Genomic DNA, 19,241 nt, shown 5'->3' with positions numbered 1-19,241 from the left:
CTGCCAGAACTGGCCCCTTAAGTGTTAAGGTCAAGAAAACTGAAGCACATTTAAGTGCAGCAGGTGAATTAATACTCTGCTCCTTGCAATTAAGTGATGGAGTTTAAAAGCAATGAGAACACCGTTATGTTTCAGCTCTTATTTCCTCAGTGAGAGTCCTAACAGTGCCCCTCCTGGCAAGAAGTTAAGTGGAAAATGACTCATCTTACATCATTACTGCTGTGATACAAAGAACCTGGGGAACTTGCAATATTTTGTGTTAAGTGTCCAAATCAATTAAGGATACTTTTCTTCCTTAGTTGAATTATTAGGCTTTGCCTCTATCATCTGTGTTTTATTATGACCGTTTTATTTTTTTAACAGTTGAGTGTAGATGTTGAAGGGATTTTAACATCCACTGGTTGTGATGAAGAGGGAAACAAATCTAGAAATATGAGCTCCAAGATGGTCATGGGTGAACCAAGTCTGAATTGGTGAGTTGCATGTTTGTTAATACTTTCTAAAGAGGATATGAATAAATCTGGTGGATAGACCTACAAAAGAGTTTCTGGCCTAGGTAGATTTGGAGGAAATAGAAGAGAGGAGTTCAAGACGTCAGAATGTCCCCTATATTCAGCTTCACTTCCCCAGCACTTTTTAGGTAATAGCTGGATGCAGTTCCACCCATAAAGTGGCAACTGAGAACTATTATCATTAGATCAGATTCCATCATAATTGATTGTTTGGTCTCTTAGGGAGGGAGAGATGTTGACATTTTCTCTTCTTGTCTCTTCCTCATTCCATATAAGTAATAAAAAGACCATTTTAATAATTGTTTTTAGGTGCTGTCAAGGGATTCCAGCTCATAGAAATCCTTTGTGTAACAGATTGAAACATCTACAGTCCTGTGCCATTCTCACAGTGTCTGCTGCACTCAAGTCCATTGTATCAGTTCGTGTCTTTGAAGGTCTTCCTCTCCTTCACTGACCCCCTACTTTTCTAAGTCTAATGGCCTTCTCAAAGAACTAACCTCTCTTCATAACATTCCCAAAATACGTGAGATAAAGTTTCACCATCCCTGCCTCTAAAGAGTACTGTGATTATGCTTCCTCTAGACCCATTTGTTGTTTTGGCAATCCACGGTATATCTGTTATTCTTCACCAACATCACACACAATTCAAAAGCATCAATTTTTCAGTCTTCCTTATTTATTGTCCAGCTTTCACAAAGATATGAAGTAGTTGAAAATACCAAAGCTTGAGCCCAGTGAAACATAGTCTTTAAAAGTGACATCCCTGCTCTTGGCATGTTAAAGAAGTTATTAGGACATTTGCCAAATGTGGCTAATTTTCTTGACTACTGCTTCCATGGATCTTGAGTGTGTATGCAAGTAGAATGAATCCTGTTGCCTGTTGATCCACTTATGAAGAATTTTTGTTGTTTTCTTGATAATGAGAATGTGAGACTTATTAAGTTGTTTTAGTTATGTTAACTACCAAGTGTTAAAAAATAAATGCATAGGCTTTATTTTAAAAGTGTGTGAGAACTGAATGCAGTGATCCTGATTTTTTTTTAAGATAACATATACTAGGTTAAATTAGTTCAGTGCACTTTTACTGAGGGTCTATTCCTAAGGAGATGTAAAAAATTCTGAACAAGTTACAAAGATGAATCCTCATTCCAAGAACATGATTTCATTGTTTGCTTAGTGAATATTTGTTTAAATATTCCTGTCCTTGTGGAACTGGAAACACCCAAGGCTCATGTCTTTTGTTTTTGTGTGATATGTACAAAGCTTAAAGAGCTCATGAGACATCACAGGTACAGTGCCATAGTAAGGTAATAAAAAATTCTGCATTGGTGCAGAGGAAATAAGCTCTAATTTTACATTTACTAGTTGAGTCAGAGTTTGATGCCGGAAGTCAAACCCATTGGCATTAAGTTGATTCCAACTCATAATGAAGAAATAGAACAACTTGCAAGGTTTCTGCAAGGTTGTAATCTTAGGGAATCATGTGCAGTTGGGTCACCTTTCTTGGGAACGGGAACAGATAAGAATCTCTTCCAGTCCTTCAACCAGGCACCAATGTTCCAAATTTCCTGGCACACATTGGTGAACATATCCAGTACTGCCCCATTGATTCCTGAGGCCTTGGGATAGAGGGTTTTTGTTGTTGTTTTAAGTTTTTCTAATCACCCTTTTTTAAATTAATTTTAATGAAAGGTTACAGAGACTTAGGGTTTCCATTCATTCATTGTTGCACTTTTCTCCCTGCCCACCCCCGACACTCCCAATTCACTCTTCTTGAAAAGTAAAAGAAAAACTCTTTCATTGTTATGTAATCCCTCCCCCTAAGTCCACTCCTGTGCAGCCTTCATTCTGGACTCCTGTCATGACAATAATACCCTATCATATATCCCTTTTAAACAGTTCTTTCCTTCATCTATTTCAATGCAGTATACGTCATTCATCCCATCCTTCTCTGTCTTCCCTCAACACTGATGTCAGTCCCGTTTTACAACAGTGGCCCTATGCAATATTTGTCCTTTTGTGACTGAGATATTTCACTCAGCCTAATGGGTCACCCATTTTGTATAATACTTCTTGAGTTCCTTGTTTTTCAGTGCTGCATAGTATTCCATTGTGTGTATATACCAGAGCTTCTCTATCCATTCGTGTGTTGATGGCACTTGGGTTGTTTCCAGCACTTTGCTATTGTGAAAAAAGTCACAATAAACATGGGTGTGCGTATATCTGCTTGGGTGGCAGTTATGGTTTCTTTAGGGTAAATTCCCAGTAGTGGAATTGCTGGGTCAAAATGGTATTTCTATTTGTAACTTTCTGAGAAAACGCTGTACAGCCTTCCATAGTGATTGCACAATTTTACACTGCCACCAGTAGTGAATAAAGGTTCCAGTTTCTTCGCAACCTCCCCAGCATTATTTGTTGTTGTGGGTTTTTATTAAAAATTTTATTTTAGATTGATTTTAATGACAGTTTACAGAGACTGGATTTCCATTCATTCATTGTTGCTCTTTTCTCCCTGTCCACCCTCCCCCCAATTCACTTTTCTTTATGAAAAGTAAAATAATAATTCTTTCATTGTTATTCATTCCCTCCCCCAAGTACACTCTACTATGCTACCTTTGTTCTGAACTCCTATCATAATAATATCTAATCATATATCCCTTTTAAGCACTTCTCTCCCTCATCTGTTTCAACCCAATATACATTATTTATTCCATCTTTATTTGTCTCCCCCCAACCCCTATGTCAGTCCTCTTTTATAACAGTGGTATTATACCATATTTGTCTTTTTGTGACTGAGATCTTTCAGCATTATGTCCTCATGGTCATCCATTTTGTGTAATATTTCATGAGTTCCTTGTTTTTCAATGCTTCATAGTATTCCATTGTGTGAATACACCAGAGCTTCTCTATCCATTCGTTTGTTGATGTGCACAGGTTGTTTCCAACTCTTTGCTATTATGAACAAAGCCGAAATAAACATAGGTGTGCATGTTTCTGTTTGGGTGGCAGTTATGATTTCTTTAGGGTATTCCTGGTAGTGGAATTGCTGGGTCAAATGGCATTTCTGTTTGCAGCTTTTTGAGAAAGCTGCATATAGCCTTCCATAGTGGTTGCACTATTTTACACTGCCACCAACTGTGAATAAGGGTTCCAGTTTCTCCACACCCTCACCAGTATATGTTGTTTGCTGTTCTGTTAAATTTTACTGTTCTTACTGGGGTGAGATGATATAGTTGTTTTGTTTTGTTTTGTTTTTTTTTTTAATTTTTTTTTTATTATTTTGTGTGCGTGTACCATCAAATCAGATCTGACTGGTACAGGAGGATATTGCGCCTCCTTCTCCGGCAGAGCATCTGGTGGATTCGAACCGTGTTCCTCTGGGATTGCAGTGCAGCTTCTTGCCACTAGGCCACCAGAGCTCCCCGATATAGTTGTTTTGATTTGCATCTCTCTTAGAGATAAAGATTTTGAACATTTTTTCATGTGTGTGTTGGCCATCTAATGTCTTCTTTGATGAAGTGTCTGTTCATATCCTGTGCCCATTTTTCAGTTTGTAGTTTACCTTTGTCTTGTTGTGGTGCTCAAGTATTTTATAAATTCTACATGTAAGTCCCTTATCTGACATGTCGTTGTTGTTGTTAAGTGCCGTCCAGTGGCAGGGGACTCATAGCGACCCTATTAAGGAGAGTCCTTGACACTTGGGTGCCTTTCATCCTCTCTCCAGGTTCATAGGGTTTCTGGAGGCAAGCTCTTGTGAAGTGGATGCCATGCCTCCTTCCAAGCTTGTTTTAATTGGGGAGCTCCACCCCACTCTCTGTCCGCATTGGGTAGCCAACCATTAACGCATTTGACACATCAGTGTCACAGTGTTCAGCCTCACAGCAACCACAAGTTACCTCTGTACAGCAAGTGGACACACCAGGGCTATACGACCTAGAGGAATTTTTGAACAAAAACAATGAAAGACAGTCCTGAGGGCCGTGGATTAAAAGTCACCCACCTTTGGCTTGGTAGCATCGCTTTCTGTCCACTGGGCCAGCTGATCTCTCTCTCTCTCTCTCTGTGTTGATATTATTGTTACCAACTATTTTTTCCCAGTCTGTCTTTCCAGCATTTGATGTGTGCTGTTCTGTTGAATTTTGCTATTCTTACTGGGGTGAGATAATATTTCATAGTTGGGTTTGGAGGTCCTGTTTTTGCTGAAGCCCTCAGTGCAGCTTGAACTTATTCTTTCATTATCATTGACTCTTTATGATATGGCACTTTATGGAATATTTCAGTGTCAACCCATCCTTTTTTGTATAGTGACACTTTGTATTCCTTTCATCTTCTTTTGATGCTTCTTCGTTCATTCAGGATTTTGCTTATAGGATCTCTCAGTATTGCAACTTAAGACTTGACTTGTTTTCAGTTCCTTCATCTTGAGCCACGCATCTTCTCCAGTTTTTATTCTCCAATTCCAGTTCTTTGCACATTCCATTTTAGTATTTTGTTTTGCCTTTTTGGGATGCCCTTTGAAATCTTCTGCTCACCTTGTCTACTTCAGCATCTTTTCCCTTTGTTTTGACTTCTCAATGGTCTAGTGAAATTTTGAAAATCTCTTCTGACATCCATTTTTATTTTTCCTTTCTCCTCTGTTTTTATAATCACCTTTTGCTCTTTTTATGCATGACAACTTAATGTCATCCCACAACTCCTCTGGTCTTCCATCATTGTTGACTCGACAGCACACAAGAATATCAGTATTCCTTAGAAAGAGACATCATGCTTGGAAAAATACAAGCTCAGAGAAGGAGAGGAAGATCCTCAATAAGAAGGGTTTTTACAGTGTCTGCAGCAGTGGGCTTAAGTGTGTATGGATGATGAAGATGGTACAGGGTAGGACAGAATTCAGCTCTATTGTTCATAGGGTTGCTGTTAGTCATACTAGACTTGAGAACACCCAACAACAACAATCTTATGGAGGCAAATTGACACGTCTTTCTCCTGTAGAGCAGTTGTTGAATTCAAGCCACCACCCTTTTGATTAGCAGATACTTCACCACTGTGTCAATAGTAAGAAGTAGTAAGGAGCAAAATGCCTAAATTTTTGCATACTATAAAAGGTTGGCAATTCAGATCCACCAGTTGCTCTGCAGGAAAAAGATTGGTAGTTTGCTCATAAAAAGATTTATAGACTTGGAAACCTGATAGAGGATCACTGAGTCAGAACCAACTCAGTGGTATTGGGTATTTTATTTTAGTTATGCATTAAGAATATACTAGCCAGAAGTTAACATTTTTTTGGATAGTTATAGGGTAGGTCTTAGGAGGTATGCATTTTATCCTTTACCATTGCCATAAAATTTATTGAGACACTGTAGATTTTTTATATGCCGTTGACACTGTAGATTTTTTATATGCCGTTGACACTGTAGAACCAAATGTAGTCTCTGAACTGTCTTCCAAACTTCTAGGCATATACTGGTGAGGATGTCCATTGTTGGGTCTATTAGTTGACAAGATCGGCTGGTAGCTGAGCAGTTACTGGGGCCTTCTTTTTTGCCAGTGCCTTCAATGCAACTTGAACTTCTTTCTTCATTACTGTTGGCACTTGTTCATATTGTACTTCCTGAAATTTTTCATTATCAACCAATTCTTTTTGGTACAGTGACTCTGTATATTACTTCCATCTTCTCTTGATGCTTCCTGGATCATCCAAAATGTTGCCCATAGAATCTCTTTCAACTTTAGAACTGCCAGGCTAATTGTTCCCTTTTTATTTCCCAACTTCAGGTTTGTGCATTGTTATAATACTTTGCTTTATCTTCTGAAGCTTCCCTTTGAAATTTTTTGTTCATCTCTTCTACTTCAACATTGCTTCCCTTTGTTTTGGCTTTTCGACACCCTAGTGCAATTTTCAGAATGTCTTCTGACTTCCATTTTGGTGTTTTCTTCTGCTTCTTTCTTTGTAATGACAGTTTGCTCTCTTCTTCACGTAGTATATGTTGTATATACCAACAATAAATATGTTGTTAAGTGCTGTCGAGTCGTAGGCGACTCATAGCGACCCTCTGAATGAAAATCCTCAACACTTGGGAACTTTCATCCTTTGTCCAGGTTCATAGGGTTTCTGGAGGCAAGCTATTATGGAAGTGGATGCCACTCCTGCTTCCAAGCTTGTTTTAATCGGGGAGTTCCACCCAATACTGTCCACCATGGGTAACAATAAATATATACATAAAAATAAATAATACATGGCAATAAAAAGAAGTTGAGAAGGATTTTCTTTGAGCTTTAAAGTGTCTTAATGTTATACCTTGCAGCCAGTGGTGAGCCCTGCCCCTGACAGCCCTTCATTATACTTCATTCTATCCTCTTTCATTATCATGTTTTACACTGGGAAAGTCTGCATTCAGGAACCTCTCCAAATTATTGAGAAGCACTGATATCAGTTTGAAGACTAAGGTACACGTGATTCAGGCCATGGTCTTTTCAGTTCTTTGCTATGCATTGGAGAGCTGGACAATGTCTTTGAGCTATGTGTTGGAGAAGGCACTGAATATCCCATGGACTACCAAAACAACAAAGATATGTCTTGGAAAAAATGCATTCAGAGTGCTGCTTGGTGGCAAAGATGACAAAGCTTTGACTCACATACTTTGAGTCTGTTGCCAGGAGAGGTCATTCCTTGGACATCATGCTTGGAAAGGTGGGGTGGACAGTGAGATAGAAGGACCCTTAACTAGACAGATTGACACAGTGAGTGCTGCAATGAGCTCAGTTATGTGAGAGTTAATGAGGATGGCACAGGACAGGGTTCAGATCTGTTGTTCATAGTATCACTATGAGTCTCTCACCTCAGCAACACTTGACAATAACAATAGCCTATCTTTACTCTCAGGTCTTTGACATTTATGTAATGGGGTACTTTTAAAAAAAAGCAAGACTGATTGTTGAACTGGAAAATTTCAGAATAGGCCTAAGCTAGAAGCTGTCCAAAAAATAAAACATCTAAGGTTATAATCTTACGGAATTTAAATTATTATTAAGTGATTGGGAAAGGTGGATGGGGAGGGTAAGAAGTTATAAATTACTATTGTATTATACTTTGTAGTCTAAGGTAAGATTTTTAACTTGTCAAATGCAAATAAATTACTTATGTTTCACAGGGATATTTCTCCTAAAAATGGCCTTAAGATATTTTTCTCTCGAGAAAATTATAAAGATCATTCGATGGCTCCAAGTTTAAAAGAACTATGTGTAATTTCTAACAGGTAATTATTTATTTGACTGTTTTTCTGATAGTATGTGTAAATATTCTTCTAGACCGTTTTCTATACATGTACAGTTATATATGTAGGTTTATGGATTTATATATAGACATTTTTACCATTTAAGACGCAGATGAGGTCATACAAGATTACTTTAGAGGCTAGTTCTTTTCATATAAAAGTATTTTGTATATTTGTTATGTATCTGTGCCTACAGATACACAGTCTTTTTGTTGATTGCATATTACCTTATTATTGAGATGTATTCATGTAGCTAGTCCATTATTAGGGAGCTCTGGGAGCCTAGTGATGATAAGGAGTTGAATTGCCAACCTGAAGACGCATGGTTTAAATCCACCACTTGTTTCATGGGAAAAAGATGGGCAATCTCCTTCTGTTGTGAATGATTTAATGCATCTGAAAACCCTCTGGAGGGTCAGCTATGGGTTGGCTCCTACTTGATGGTATAAACAACAGTCCATTATTAAGGAGCCGTATCGATGTATTGCTTTTCTTTTTAGGCTGTTAACCAAAAGGATGTCAGTTTGACTCCATCTGCCTCTTTGTGGAAGAAAGATGGACATTATCTTCCCATAAAGATTTACTTGTCAGAGTGTGTGATTTTAATTTAGAATTACTGTGTGTGCAGTTCAGTGTGGAAACTGTGTGTAGAGGGATACGAACTGTCTTTACAGATGTCAGCTGCAGAAAGTTAACTAATAGGAAGGAGCTTGCACTGTGGACATCTTTTTTTTTTAACTGCTTCTATTATCCAGCTTGTATCTTTTCCTAGGATTAGCTAATTTCTTGGAAGTTATTACCAGTTAAAGAATTGCTTTTGTTTGTTTTAATGAAGGCATACCTACCAATTCTTTTGTCTGAGAATTTAATAAACATACCTCTCTGAAAAAAAATCTTAACCATTTTATGAACTTTACCTCAGCCTTCATCCTTTGATACTAAATGTTCTTTTGTTCTTCATCTTCACGTTGCTTCTTGATTAATTTAATGATCTTTTCCAGTCCCATTCTTTTTCCAGAAGAGCAAATAACCCAGACTTTATAAAGGTTTGTCACTTTGTTTTGACTTTACTTTGTGTAAGAGAGAAGGTATTTGCTTGGAAACACATCCTGTAAGTCTTTTTTTCTTAGACTTACTCGTTTTTCTTTGGAGTTCCAATTTGAAAAAAGCCAGAAAACCCAAACCTGCTGTTATTGTGTCAGCTCCCACTCATGACAGCCCTCCAGCAGGTTTTGGGGGCTTGGTGGGAGGAGACTGCCCATCTTCCTCCCTCAATCTAGCTACTGGTAGATTTTGAACTGCCAGCTGTTTAGTTAGCAGTCCTGCACTATGCCACAAGCCGCCTTTAGATTTCTGTGGAGCAAAATATTTAATATTGTGCTGGGCCACTGAGTTGCAACTGATTCATAGCCAACCCTCCAGTGGGTTTTTGGAGGTTGTAAGTCGCATCTTGTAACTTTACCTTTTATCATAGAAAATGTAAACATTTACTGTAATTTGTTAAACTAGGCATTGATTTTATTAGCCTTAACTCTCTTGTCATTTATAACACACTTTAAGAAAATATTGATGCATTTAATTGCACTGCTTTAAAAAAATGTGAGTTTTTTATTCATTGCTTTTCCCTCCACAGAAAAAGTCTTTGAATTGTGTTAATTCCAAGATAAAAAGTATCCGTTTACTGTGCATAGGCTATAAATTTCATGCAATGAGAGGAAATCTTGAATAATATTTTTATTATGCATGGAAAATGTTGAAAAATTATTAGTATTATTCTACTTTTCTGTGATACACCAGGAAAAAATTATGTTTATTATTGAATATTTGGCAAGTACTCCTAAGAATAAAAGAGAAATTAAAATGTTCTATTAGCCATTTATGTAGAAATAGCAACAGTGTATATTTTACTGTACATTCTTTATATGAATTTTAATTATAACTCATAATTTCTGATTCCATCAGTTTATTACACATTTTCAGTCAGCAAAAAGGAAAGTAACTTTAAATATAAAGAAAAATATGGCACTTTTATAATTTGTAATGGAAAAGTAAACTTAGGAGGTATAAGTAGATTTTAGAAAGTAGAAATGCTATTCTCAAATCCTACTTTTAAAAAATTATCCACAATGATAGGCATAAAGCCCAAGAAAGTAAAAGTTTTGGATTCTCTCTTTTTTTTTTTAATAGAAACTTTAAGCAAAAAAGGAAAAGGGGTAGTTGACAAAATGAAGGAGAAAAACTTCAAACCATCAACTGAAATAAAATATAATGCTGTAAATGTGTATAGAGAAACCCTGTCAGATGCTTTTGGTTTGCACTCTGATGAAGATTTTGACAGTACTGCACACTGAAATGATCTTGATGTGCTGCCATTTCATTCTTTGCTGAATGTAGCCAATTTAAACTGCTGGAATCTCTTGACATTCATATGCTGGCATATCTGAGTCAGCATCTTGTTGCTGCAGCAGCTTAATTAAATTTGCCAGTTTGTGCCACAAGGACAGACATGTTCTCATATTCAGAGAGACAGCTGTGAAGCAGCATTGTTAAGAGTTGCGGACACAGTACTGTTAGGTTTGAATAGCTCTCAAGACATTTTTTAGTGAGAAATCAATTTGCTGTGATACATTTCTCCCAAGATCAGCAGTTAATATTCATTTTGTTAACCTAAAATATGCTTATTTTTATACAGTTATTGGAGAAAGTTTAGTAGCTAAGTATGTCTTCTTTCACTTGGATTAGTTTCAGAACCAACCTAAAGTATCCTTATTTTAATTTTCCAGATTTCTTTCTCATTTACTAACCAACTCTCTTGATTGGTTTTTCAATCATAGCTTATCTATCAGAGTATTTTTCTAATTTAGGGCCCTAGGTTTTTTTAAATTTTTTTTTTCTTTTAGAATTGTTACCATTTTCTAATATTGTATGATTTGGGGGAAAAAATCAGTTTGTTCTTAGATGGATTATTACTCCCCCATTGTCTGTTCATAATTCTAGTTTTTACAATTGTCAATTTTATCGGGCAAAACACCCAGCCTACTTTTGATAAGGTATTTATAAGGAATAAACACCTCCTTTACTAGCTTGAAATGAAATCTATAAATAATAACCACAAATATTTTAAGAACAATATAATCTCCTCTTGAAATTATATAAGATATTAAATAAAACAATGAGTATAAAATAGTAATGAATAATTTAATAGAAAAGATTAAATAAAAGGAAAATAATTTATATTCAAATGTTAAATATTTTAATACATAAACAGCCCTACAGTAGAAGATATAAGGTTTTGATTTAGTTGTCATTTGGATAAATGTTTGGAGAGAAATATACATTTTGTGAAAAGAAATGAAATTTTTATGAAAAATTCTACACATCTTGTGTGAGAAGATGTGAAATTATATGGACAAGTTAAAATGATTACCATTGGATTTAAGAGAAGTCACTTAAACTACAGCATTACAGAATCATGGAAAAATAAGAGAATAAAATATAGACATATTGCCATGGGAAAGTCTGCTGTTAGGGACTTCTCCAAAGTACTGAAGAGCAATGGTGTCTCTCTGGAGACTAAGGTACATCTGATACACGCCATGGTCTTTGCAATCACTTGTTATGCACCAGAGAGTTGGACAGTGACTAAGGAGGATAGAAGGAGAATTGATGCCTTTGAGCTGTGGTGCTGGAAAAGAGTATTGGGAGTACCATGGACTGCTAGGAAAACAAACAGATTCATCCTGGTAAAGGTCAAACCGGGTGGCTCCTTGGAGGCAGGGATTCTGATGCTCCATCTAACATACTTTGGACATGTTGTGAGGAGAGACCGGTCCTTGGAGAGGGACATCATGCTTGGTAGGGTGGAGGGACAGCACAGGAGGGGATGGACCTCTGTGAGGTGGATTGATTCAGTGTCTGGGGCAATTGGGATGGGTGTACTGGAGATGGTGTGATTGGCACAGGACAGAGCAGAGTTTAAGGCTGTTGTACATAGGATCACTATGAGTCGCAAACGACTCAACGGCGCATAACAACAACATCAGGGAGCTCTTGTGGCCTAGTGGCAAGAAGCTGCACTGCAATCCCAGAGGTATGTGGTTTGAATCCACCAGATCCTCTGCTGGAGAAGGAGGGATGATCTCTTCTTGTACCAGTCAGATCCGCTTTGATGGTACACACATACAAAATAATAATAACAACAACATCAATAGTAAGAGACCAGACTCATAAGAAGGAATCTTTGAGGGTTATTGGGTCACGTTGAGTTGACTATAACTCCTGGTGCCCTGTGAACAACAAATCTGAACCTTGCCCAATCCTGCACCATCCTTACAATTTCCACATGCTCGAGCCCATTGTTAAAGTCACTGTGTTATTCTATCTTGTAGAAGGCCTCCTGCTCTTTTTCTGACCCTCTCTTTCAGATCATGAAGTATTTTTCCAAGGGCCGGCCCCACTTAACAGGATGCCCAAAGTATGTGGGATGAAGTTACACCATCCTTGCTTCCAAGGGGCACCCTGGTTGCATTTCCTCTCAGACAGAATTGTTCTTTTTGGCAGTCTGTGCGATATTCAGTACTCTTTGCCAGTACCACAATTCGAAAGCATTGGTTCTTCTTTATTACTTATTCATTGTTCAACTTTAAGATATATAGGAAGCAACTGAAAATACAATAGCTTGGGTCAGGTACACGTTAGTCTATATACTGACATCATTGCTCTTTGGCACTTTAAAGAGGTCCCTAACAGGTTTTCCCAGTATAACTTGTATTTTAATTTCTTGACTGTTCTTACCATGATTATTGATTATAGATCCAAGTGAAATGAAATCATTGACAACTTCAGTCTTTCCTCTATCTATCAAGATGTCGCCTGTTAGTTCAGTGTTGAGGATTTTTATTTCCTTGATACTGAGATTTAATCCATATTAAAGGCGACAGTCTGAACTTTTGGAGCAAGTACTTCAGGTTGTCTTCACTTTCAGCAAACAAGGTTGTGTCATCTGCATAACTGAGGTTGATGAGTTTTCCTAATGCCACATTCTTCTTCATACATTCCAGCTTCTTGAATGATTTGCTTATTAATTGGAAGTTGTACAGACCTTAATTCTTCGTTGTGCAGATAGAATCCTACTGGTACAGTGTTTAAAGAATCCCACTGCTCACCAAAAACCTGGTGCTTAGAACCCATCAACCTCAGAAGAGGAAGCAGTCTGCTTCTGTAAAGATTTACAATTTTGACAGCCCTATGAGGAGTTCTGTTGTGTTCTACAGAATTGGTTCAATGGCAGTGGGTTAATTTATTGTGTAGAATACATACTATTATACCACTTTGCTTGCTTGCAAAAAAGTGAAGAGGATTTAAAGCACTCACTGGTAAAAAAAACAAACTATAGCCTTTAGTAAGGATTACACCTAAACATAAAATAAAAATCATCACAACTGGACTAATAAGCTGCGTCATGATAAACAAAGTATTGAAGCTGCCAAGGCTTTAATTTGTTCAAATCATAGTCAATGCCCATGGAAGCAGTAGTTAAAATAAATCAAATACTGTATTGCATTGGACAGATCTCCTACAAAAGAACTCTTTAGGAGACTACCAAATACAAACAGAAATGCACAATCTGGAGAGAATAAAATTGATGTATGGGACCTTCTAAAGATTAAATGCCTGTGCCCCTCAAAACCATTTTCCAGCAGAGTGAAAAGAAAGCCTACTGACTAGGAACAAACATTTGGCAATCCCATCTCAGACAAAGGTCTCAAATCCAAAGTTTACAGAATCCTACAGGGCCTCCACAAGAAAAAGACTTATAACACAATTACAAAATGGGGAAAAGACATGGAAAGACTACTCACTGAGGAAGATGTTCAGATGGCAAACATACATAAAGAAATGCTCAGAATTACTGTCAGTAAAACAGATGCAGAGTAATACCACAATGAGATACCATCTCCCTCCAGTAGCAGCGGCAAAGTTTAACAGGATAGCAAGTCTGAAATGCTGGAGAGGATGCGACGAGATGGGAACTCTTATACATTGTTGAGGGTATTGTAAAATGGTGCAGCCACTCTGGAAAGCAATTTGATGCTTCCGCAAAAAGCTGAACATAGAATTTCCATATGACACAGCTATTCCACTGCTTGAAATATACCCTGAGAGGATGAAAACTGAGGCACAAAAGGATACTTGTACACCAGTGTTCATAGCAGCATTATTCACCATCACGAGAACATAAAAACAGCCAAAGTGTCCCGCCACAATTTAATGGATTGAGAAATTATGATATGTTTATGTGATGGAATACTAGTCAGCATGCAGGAGCAATGATTTTGAAACTCAATCCCATAATGAAAAATACCATTATTGTAAAATGAGTGTGAAGATCCAATGGTTGGGGAGGGTGGTGACAGTGAGGATGGGCGGGTTAATCATAGGGTCGCATCATTTGATGGGTGGAGGCAGGGGTGAAGGAAATGGGGAAATCCGGTATGAAAAACAATACATATGAACTTTGTAAGTTAACCAGTATAAGATTAAAAATAAATTTAATAAGAAGACCTCTTTAAAAGAATAAAAGTCAAAGATACCACCTTCAAAACTAAAATGTGCCTGACAATGATCTTTTCAAACACTTCATACAGATTTGAAAGCTGGGCAGCCAAAAAAGAACAATAGAAAAAAAATTGTTGCATTTGAACCACCAGAGGAACAAGCAAATCTGTCTTGTATATTTCTTAGAGACAAGAATAGAATATGTCTCACTTATTTTAGAGACAAGGAAGGGTCAATCTCCTGATAGGAACATCATGTTTGGCAAAGGTAGAGTGAAAAAAGCAGAATACTCTTGATGAGAGGACAGTATCAGTGAGAATGATAGTGGCTGCCACATTGGGCTCAAATATATGTGCTGTTGTGAGAATAGCGCCGGAGAGAACAGCGTTTCATTTTGTGCGGTACATAGGGTCACAATGAGTCAAAACCAACTTGTTGGCACCTAACATAATAGTATTCCATCTAGTACTCTTCACCAGCTTTTATTTTCTTCCTTTTCTCCTTTAATTATGATGGCTCAGGTGCAGCCACACTTCACAAGCTTCCACAGTATCTTTGGGAAATAAATATTGGGAAGGTTGAGAATCGTTGCTGTGGCTGTTTCTCCTCCTTTATTCTCATCTCTGACCATAATAACGTTTAGAATTTTTCTCAGATATGCGTTCTGTATGTTGTATTTGGAAACCTGAGATCTCCATAGTCATATGAGGTTAATATACATAAATACTTGATTGTAACATAACATAAATATTTGATTGTAACATCCTAGAGAAAAATTGTATTTTGTTCAATATTAGAGGTATATCTAGCTTATAGGATTGGCACATAGTGATGACTAAAATTTTTGTGAATGGAGCAAGAATTAATCAACAAAGTCCATCTACTTACTTTCCCTTCCTCTGTAGATTCCTATTTAGTTTCAGCCAACTCATTATTATATTTACTGTGTTTGAAATTTGAGTTGTTGTCATTCCTTGCTGCCTAAGGAAATGTAGCTTTTTCAATTGAATTTTTAAAATCTATTTAAAATTTGGATTACATTGAATACTTAAAATGGAAATATATTTTAAATACTGACACAGTAAGAAACTTTGTATCTATTTACCGTAATAAGGGATGGTAAAATGATAGTCTTTAAAATTGAGGGTAATCAGGTTGGTGGCAAACAAAATCTTACGGCAACCTTATGTTTCTGAGTAGAACTATGTTCCATGCGGTTTTCAGTAGCTCATTTTTCAGAGTAGATCACCAGGTCTTTTTTTCAAGGCCTTTCTTCTAAGGTGCCATTTGTCCTACCTTTCCGTTAACTGAGTGTTTTCATACTACCCATGGACTCCAGAACTGAGGAATAACATTTCATAAACAAATACAGTAACAGGTTCTCTTGGTGTTGCTTCCTCCTCTACTACAGTTCATTACAGATAATGCTAAGATTTCTCTTTTCCATGCATATAACACATAAAGATTTTTGCGGTGCAGCCATATTTCAAATGTATGGCCAAAAGTGAAATTACTGTACAACTTTTCTAGAACCACTACTACTTTCCTTATAAAATAAGGTACACAGTGTTCAATATTGTTTCTTTTGGATTTGTTGTTTTGGGGTTGGTTTGTTGTTTTTGGTTTGTTTTTTGGTGGGTTTTTTTTTTTTCATTATGAAGGTAGAAGTCACAAATCATAGAATTGCAATGAACTTTCAAGATTTTGACCCCTCCAGAACCTTCCCTTAGTGACTTTAACCTACCATACTGGGATCTTACTGAAGAATTTAAGCACAATGATGGAAGTTCTGGGTGACCAGAACAGAACAAAACCCCACCAAAATAAAACTTGCTCAAATGGCATTAGAAAACAAAACAAAACTTGCATTGTAGTAAAATATTATCATAAAGTACCTACATGTTAATTAGTGAGAGTGATTTACCTCTTTTCAGTAAGAAAGTTTTGCAAATTGAGTAGCTAGTTTCATATGTGTGCCTTTTCCCCTCCATCAAGGAGCTGAAGGTAGGTTTGCAATGTGATCCAATCCTGCAGAATACTTAATCTACACTAAGTAGATGAACGTCAAAATGCAGGTGGCAGAGATAGATAATAATCTAGAATTTACTGTGTTAATCACACTATATTCTCCCTGGTGATTGAGAATCATGAAGTTCTATGATAGTAATCTTCATGTAAAAAGCACATATTTCTAAATTGTATTTTATTGTTTTTTTCCAGACGTATAGGCGAAAATTTGAACGCTTCAGCAAATTCAGTAGAAAATGAGCCGGCAGTTAGTTCAGCAGCTCAAGCAAAAGAAAAAGTTAAAACTACAGTTGGAATGGTTCTTCTTCCAAAACCAAGAGTTCCTTATCCTCGTTTCTCTCGTTTCTCACAGAGAGAGCAGAGGAGTTATGTGGATTTGTTGATTAAATATGCAAAAGTTCCTGCAAATTCCAGAGATGTTGCAACAAGTAAGAATGACTATTTGCAGTACTTGGTATGTATTCTACTCTTCACTTTCAGTAAAAATAAGAAATTAAAATTTCTTATTGCCAATAAAAGTGACTGCCTCCTAGATTTTTAGGTATAGTCATATTAACAGTACTGAATAAGGAGTTTATTTGATGGCAGGTGGTGAGTGCTATAATTCTTTTGTTGGCTCTATTAAAATGTAACCATTTTGCCCATTTCTGAGCATATCCCTCCAATTGATTGCTTACATAGTAGCAGTCTCAACTGCCTAGTTTATGGAGCTACTACCTTCTGACTGGACATTGAAATAACTTCTAAATTCCAAGTGATTTTGATGATCCTCTCTCTGTTGGATGTCTTTGTAGTAAAATCATTATCATGGTATGACTCCACCCTGTCAAAGGCAGAAAACTTGCAAAGCTGATAAAACAAACAGTCCATAAAGTACTTTCTCTCATAGGTTTTGCTTTATAAACTCATTAATCCACACACATGTATTGCAATGTTAGTCATTTGCTTTTCTTATTTTTGTGGCATTTTTGATAACAAGACTTGATGACAATGATTATTATTATATAATAATTTTTATTAACTTTTTCTCTGTAGTTTCTGCTCTGCATGTGATCCTTTCATTATACTTTAAGAAAAAGTTAGAACAATATTTGAGAAGTGATCATTTTTTAACCAACTTTATCCTAAGACATTTCTGTTCTTTTAAAATTAGGATATGAAAAAGCATGTGAATGAAGAAGTTACTGAATTCCTGAAGTTTTTACAGAATTCTGCAAAGAAATGTGCACAGGATTATAATATGCTTTCTGAAGATGCTCATCTCTTCACAGAGGTAATAATACTACATTTATGTGAAGTGTAAAATTAAGTAAAAGACAGTGGAAACTTTCTCAAATGTATAATGATCTTTCCAAAAGCATATGGAAATATCAGTATATAGATCAACTTATTTACTATGCATTAAATAGGTAGAAACTTAGTAACGACTTGAAATCATCTAATGAAGATAGTCCCCTGATTATGAGTAGGTCTATTCCTAAATCAATGTTTAAATGAATTTGTACATAAATCAGAGTAGATTGATATGGTTCATATGCAATAGCAGTTAATCAAATGTTTGCCCTAGTTGTTATATGCCATTGAGTCACTTGAAACTCATAGAGCCCTATGTATAATAGCTCTGAACCCTACTCTTTCCTGAGCCAGTCTCACTGTCTCCAACACACCTACTTTATGACCCCATTTATTGTGTGAATCCATCTCATCTGGGACCTTCCTCTCCTGTGCTGTCCCTCCACTATTACAAGATAATGTTCTTCTTCAAGGACTGGTCCCTCCTGGCCACATCCCAGAGTTAGTATCCCATATATGGAAGGGTCTTGACTGCAATCAAGAGCTCAGCAGCTAACTGAAAAGTCAAAGACTCAAACCTACCAACCACCAAGTGATAAAACTTCACCTATGGGTAAAATTTTCTTTACTCATCTTTTCATATTTAAATCATTCATACAAATATATTAACAAAACAGTTATCCTACAGTCTGTCAGAGGACTTAAGAGAACTTTGGAACACTTTGTTTAACTATTAATACAAATTTTTGAAATTCAGCTTCTCTGTAAACACTAACACGAGTCCAGATTATTTTTTTTTAAAGCCTTAATTTAAATCACTATAAATTGAGGTGGGATGAGAATTAGTCTTTTGCTTAAAACAAAATGTTTTTAAAAGTGAAATTATGTTGTTATTATTACCCAAAAGAACTGGTATAAGCCTAAAAAGTTGAATTTGGCTTTTATATTCTCTATACCTAGATATCATACAAGGAGTACTGGTGGTATAGTGGTAAGAAATACGTGGGAGAAAGATGAGCTGTCTCCTCCTGTGTCTGGCTCTGAAAACCCTGGAGGGTTAACTAAGTCAATACTGACTCAATTGTACATAGCACCAGTAATAAATATATTCAAAAGTAATGTCAACTTTTCCATAAGGAAAAGGAACAGGCAGTTTTTAGTTTAATAGTGATTTTGCAGGAACCATAGCAGTGTTTTAAAAACATATCCCCTTATTTTGCTACTTGCAAATGTCTTCCTATCTTATTCAAGAAAATGCAGAATCTGTATCACATATTATAATACAAAACTTGATGTATGTCTTCTCTCCAGCTTCATCTTCAACTCTGTCTTATTGACCATTTTCCTCTTTCTTGACTATTCCAAGCAAAAAGGTCCCAAACTTTGAGACCCTTAACATTCACTGTTCCTACGTTTTTGCAAAGATACCTGCTTCCCATGTTTGCATAGATTTTTTTTGCCTTGATTCTTTAAGGTTGCTTTCTGAGCAATTGTTACCTATCAATGAGTATATTCTGGTTTTTTTTCTCCTTTTTTTATTATTATTATTAAATTTTATTAGTTTTAATGAACATTT

At 36.5% G+C, this 19,241-nt stretch overlaps 1 protein-coding gene across 1 annotated transcript in view; it reads left to right on the top strand.

Annotated features, from left to right (window-relative positions):
• The first annotated feature begins 408 nt into the window (after nt 1-408).
• The window catches only part of NARG2 (NMDA receptor regulated 2), a 79,544-nt gene continuing 60,711 nt past the window's right edge, over nt 409-19,241 (top strand). Inside the window, exons 1-4 of the mRNA XM_006899639.1 lie at nt 409-473; nt 7,664-7,768; nt 16,565-16,826; nt 17,526-17,645. Of these exons, the coding sequence (XP_006899701.1) occupies nt 433-473; nt 7,664-7,768; nt 16,565-16,826; nt 17,526-17,645 (528 nt within the window). The 5' untranslated portion in view covers nt 409-432. The remainder of the gene's footprint in view (nt 474-7,663; nt 7,769-16,564; nt 16,827-17,525; nt 17,646-19,241) is intronic.

The sequence above is a fragment of the Elephantulus edwardii genome, unplaced genomic scaffold, assembly GCF_000299155.1.
Source record: "Elephantulus edwardii isolate Elephantulus edwardi_28Jun2011 unplaced genomic scaffold, EleEdw1.0 scaffold00264, whole genome shotgun sequence".
NCBI classification, from domain to species: domain Eukaryota; kingdom Metazoa; phylum Chordata; class Mammalia; order Macroscelidea; family Macroscelididae; genus Elephantulus; species Elephantulus edwardii.
This window is presented reverse-complemented; position numbering and strand designations above follow the sequence as displayed.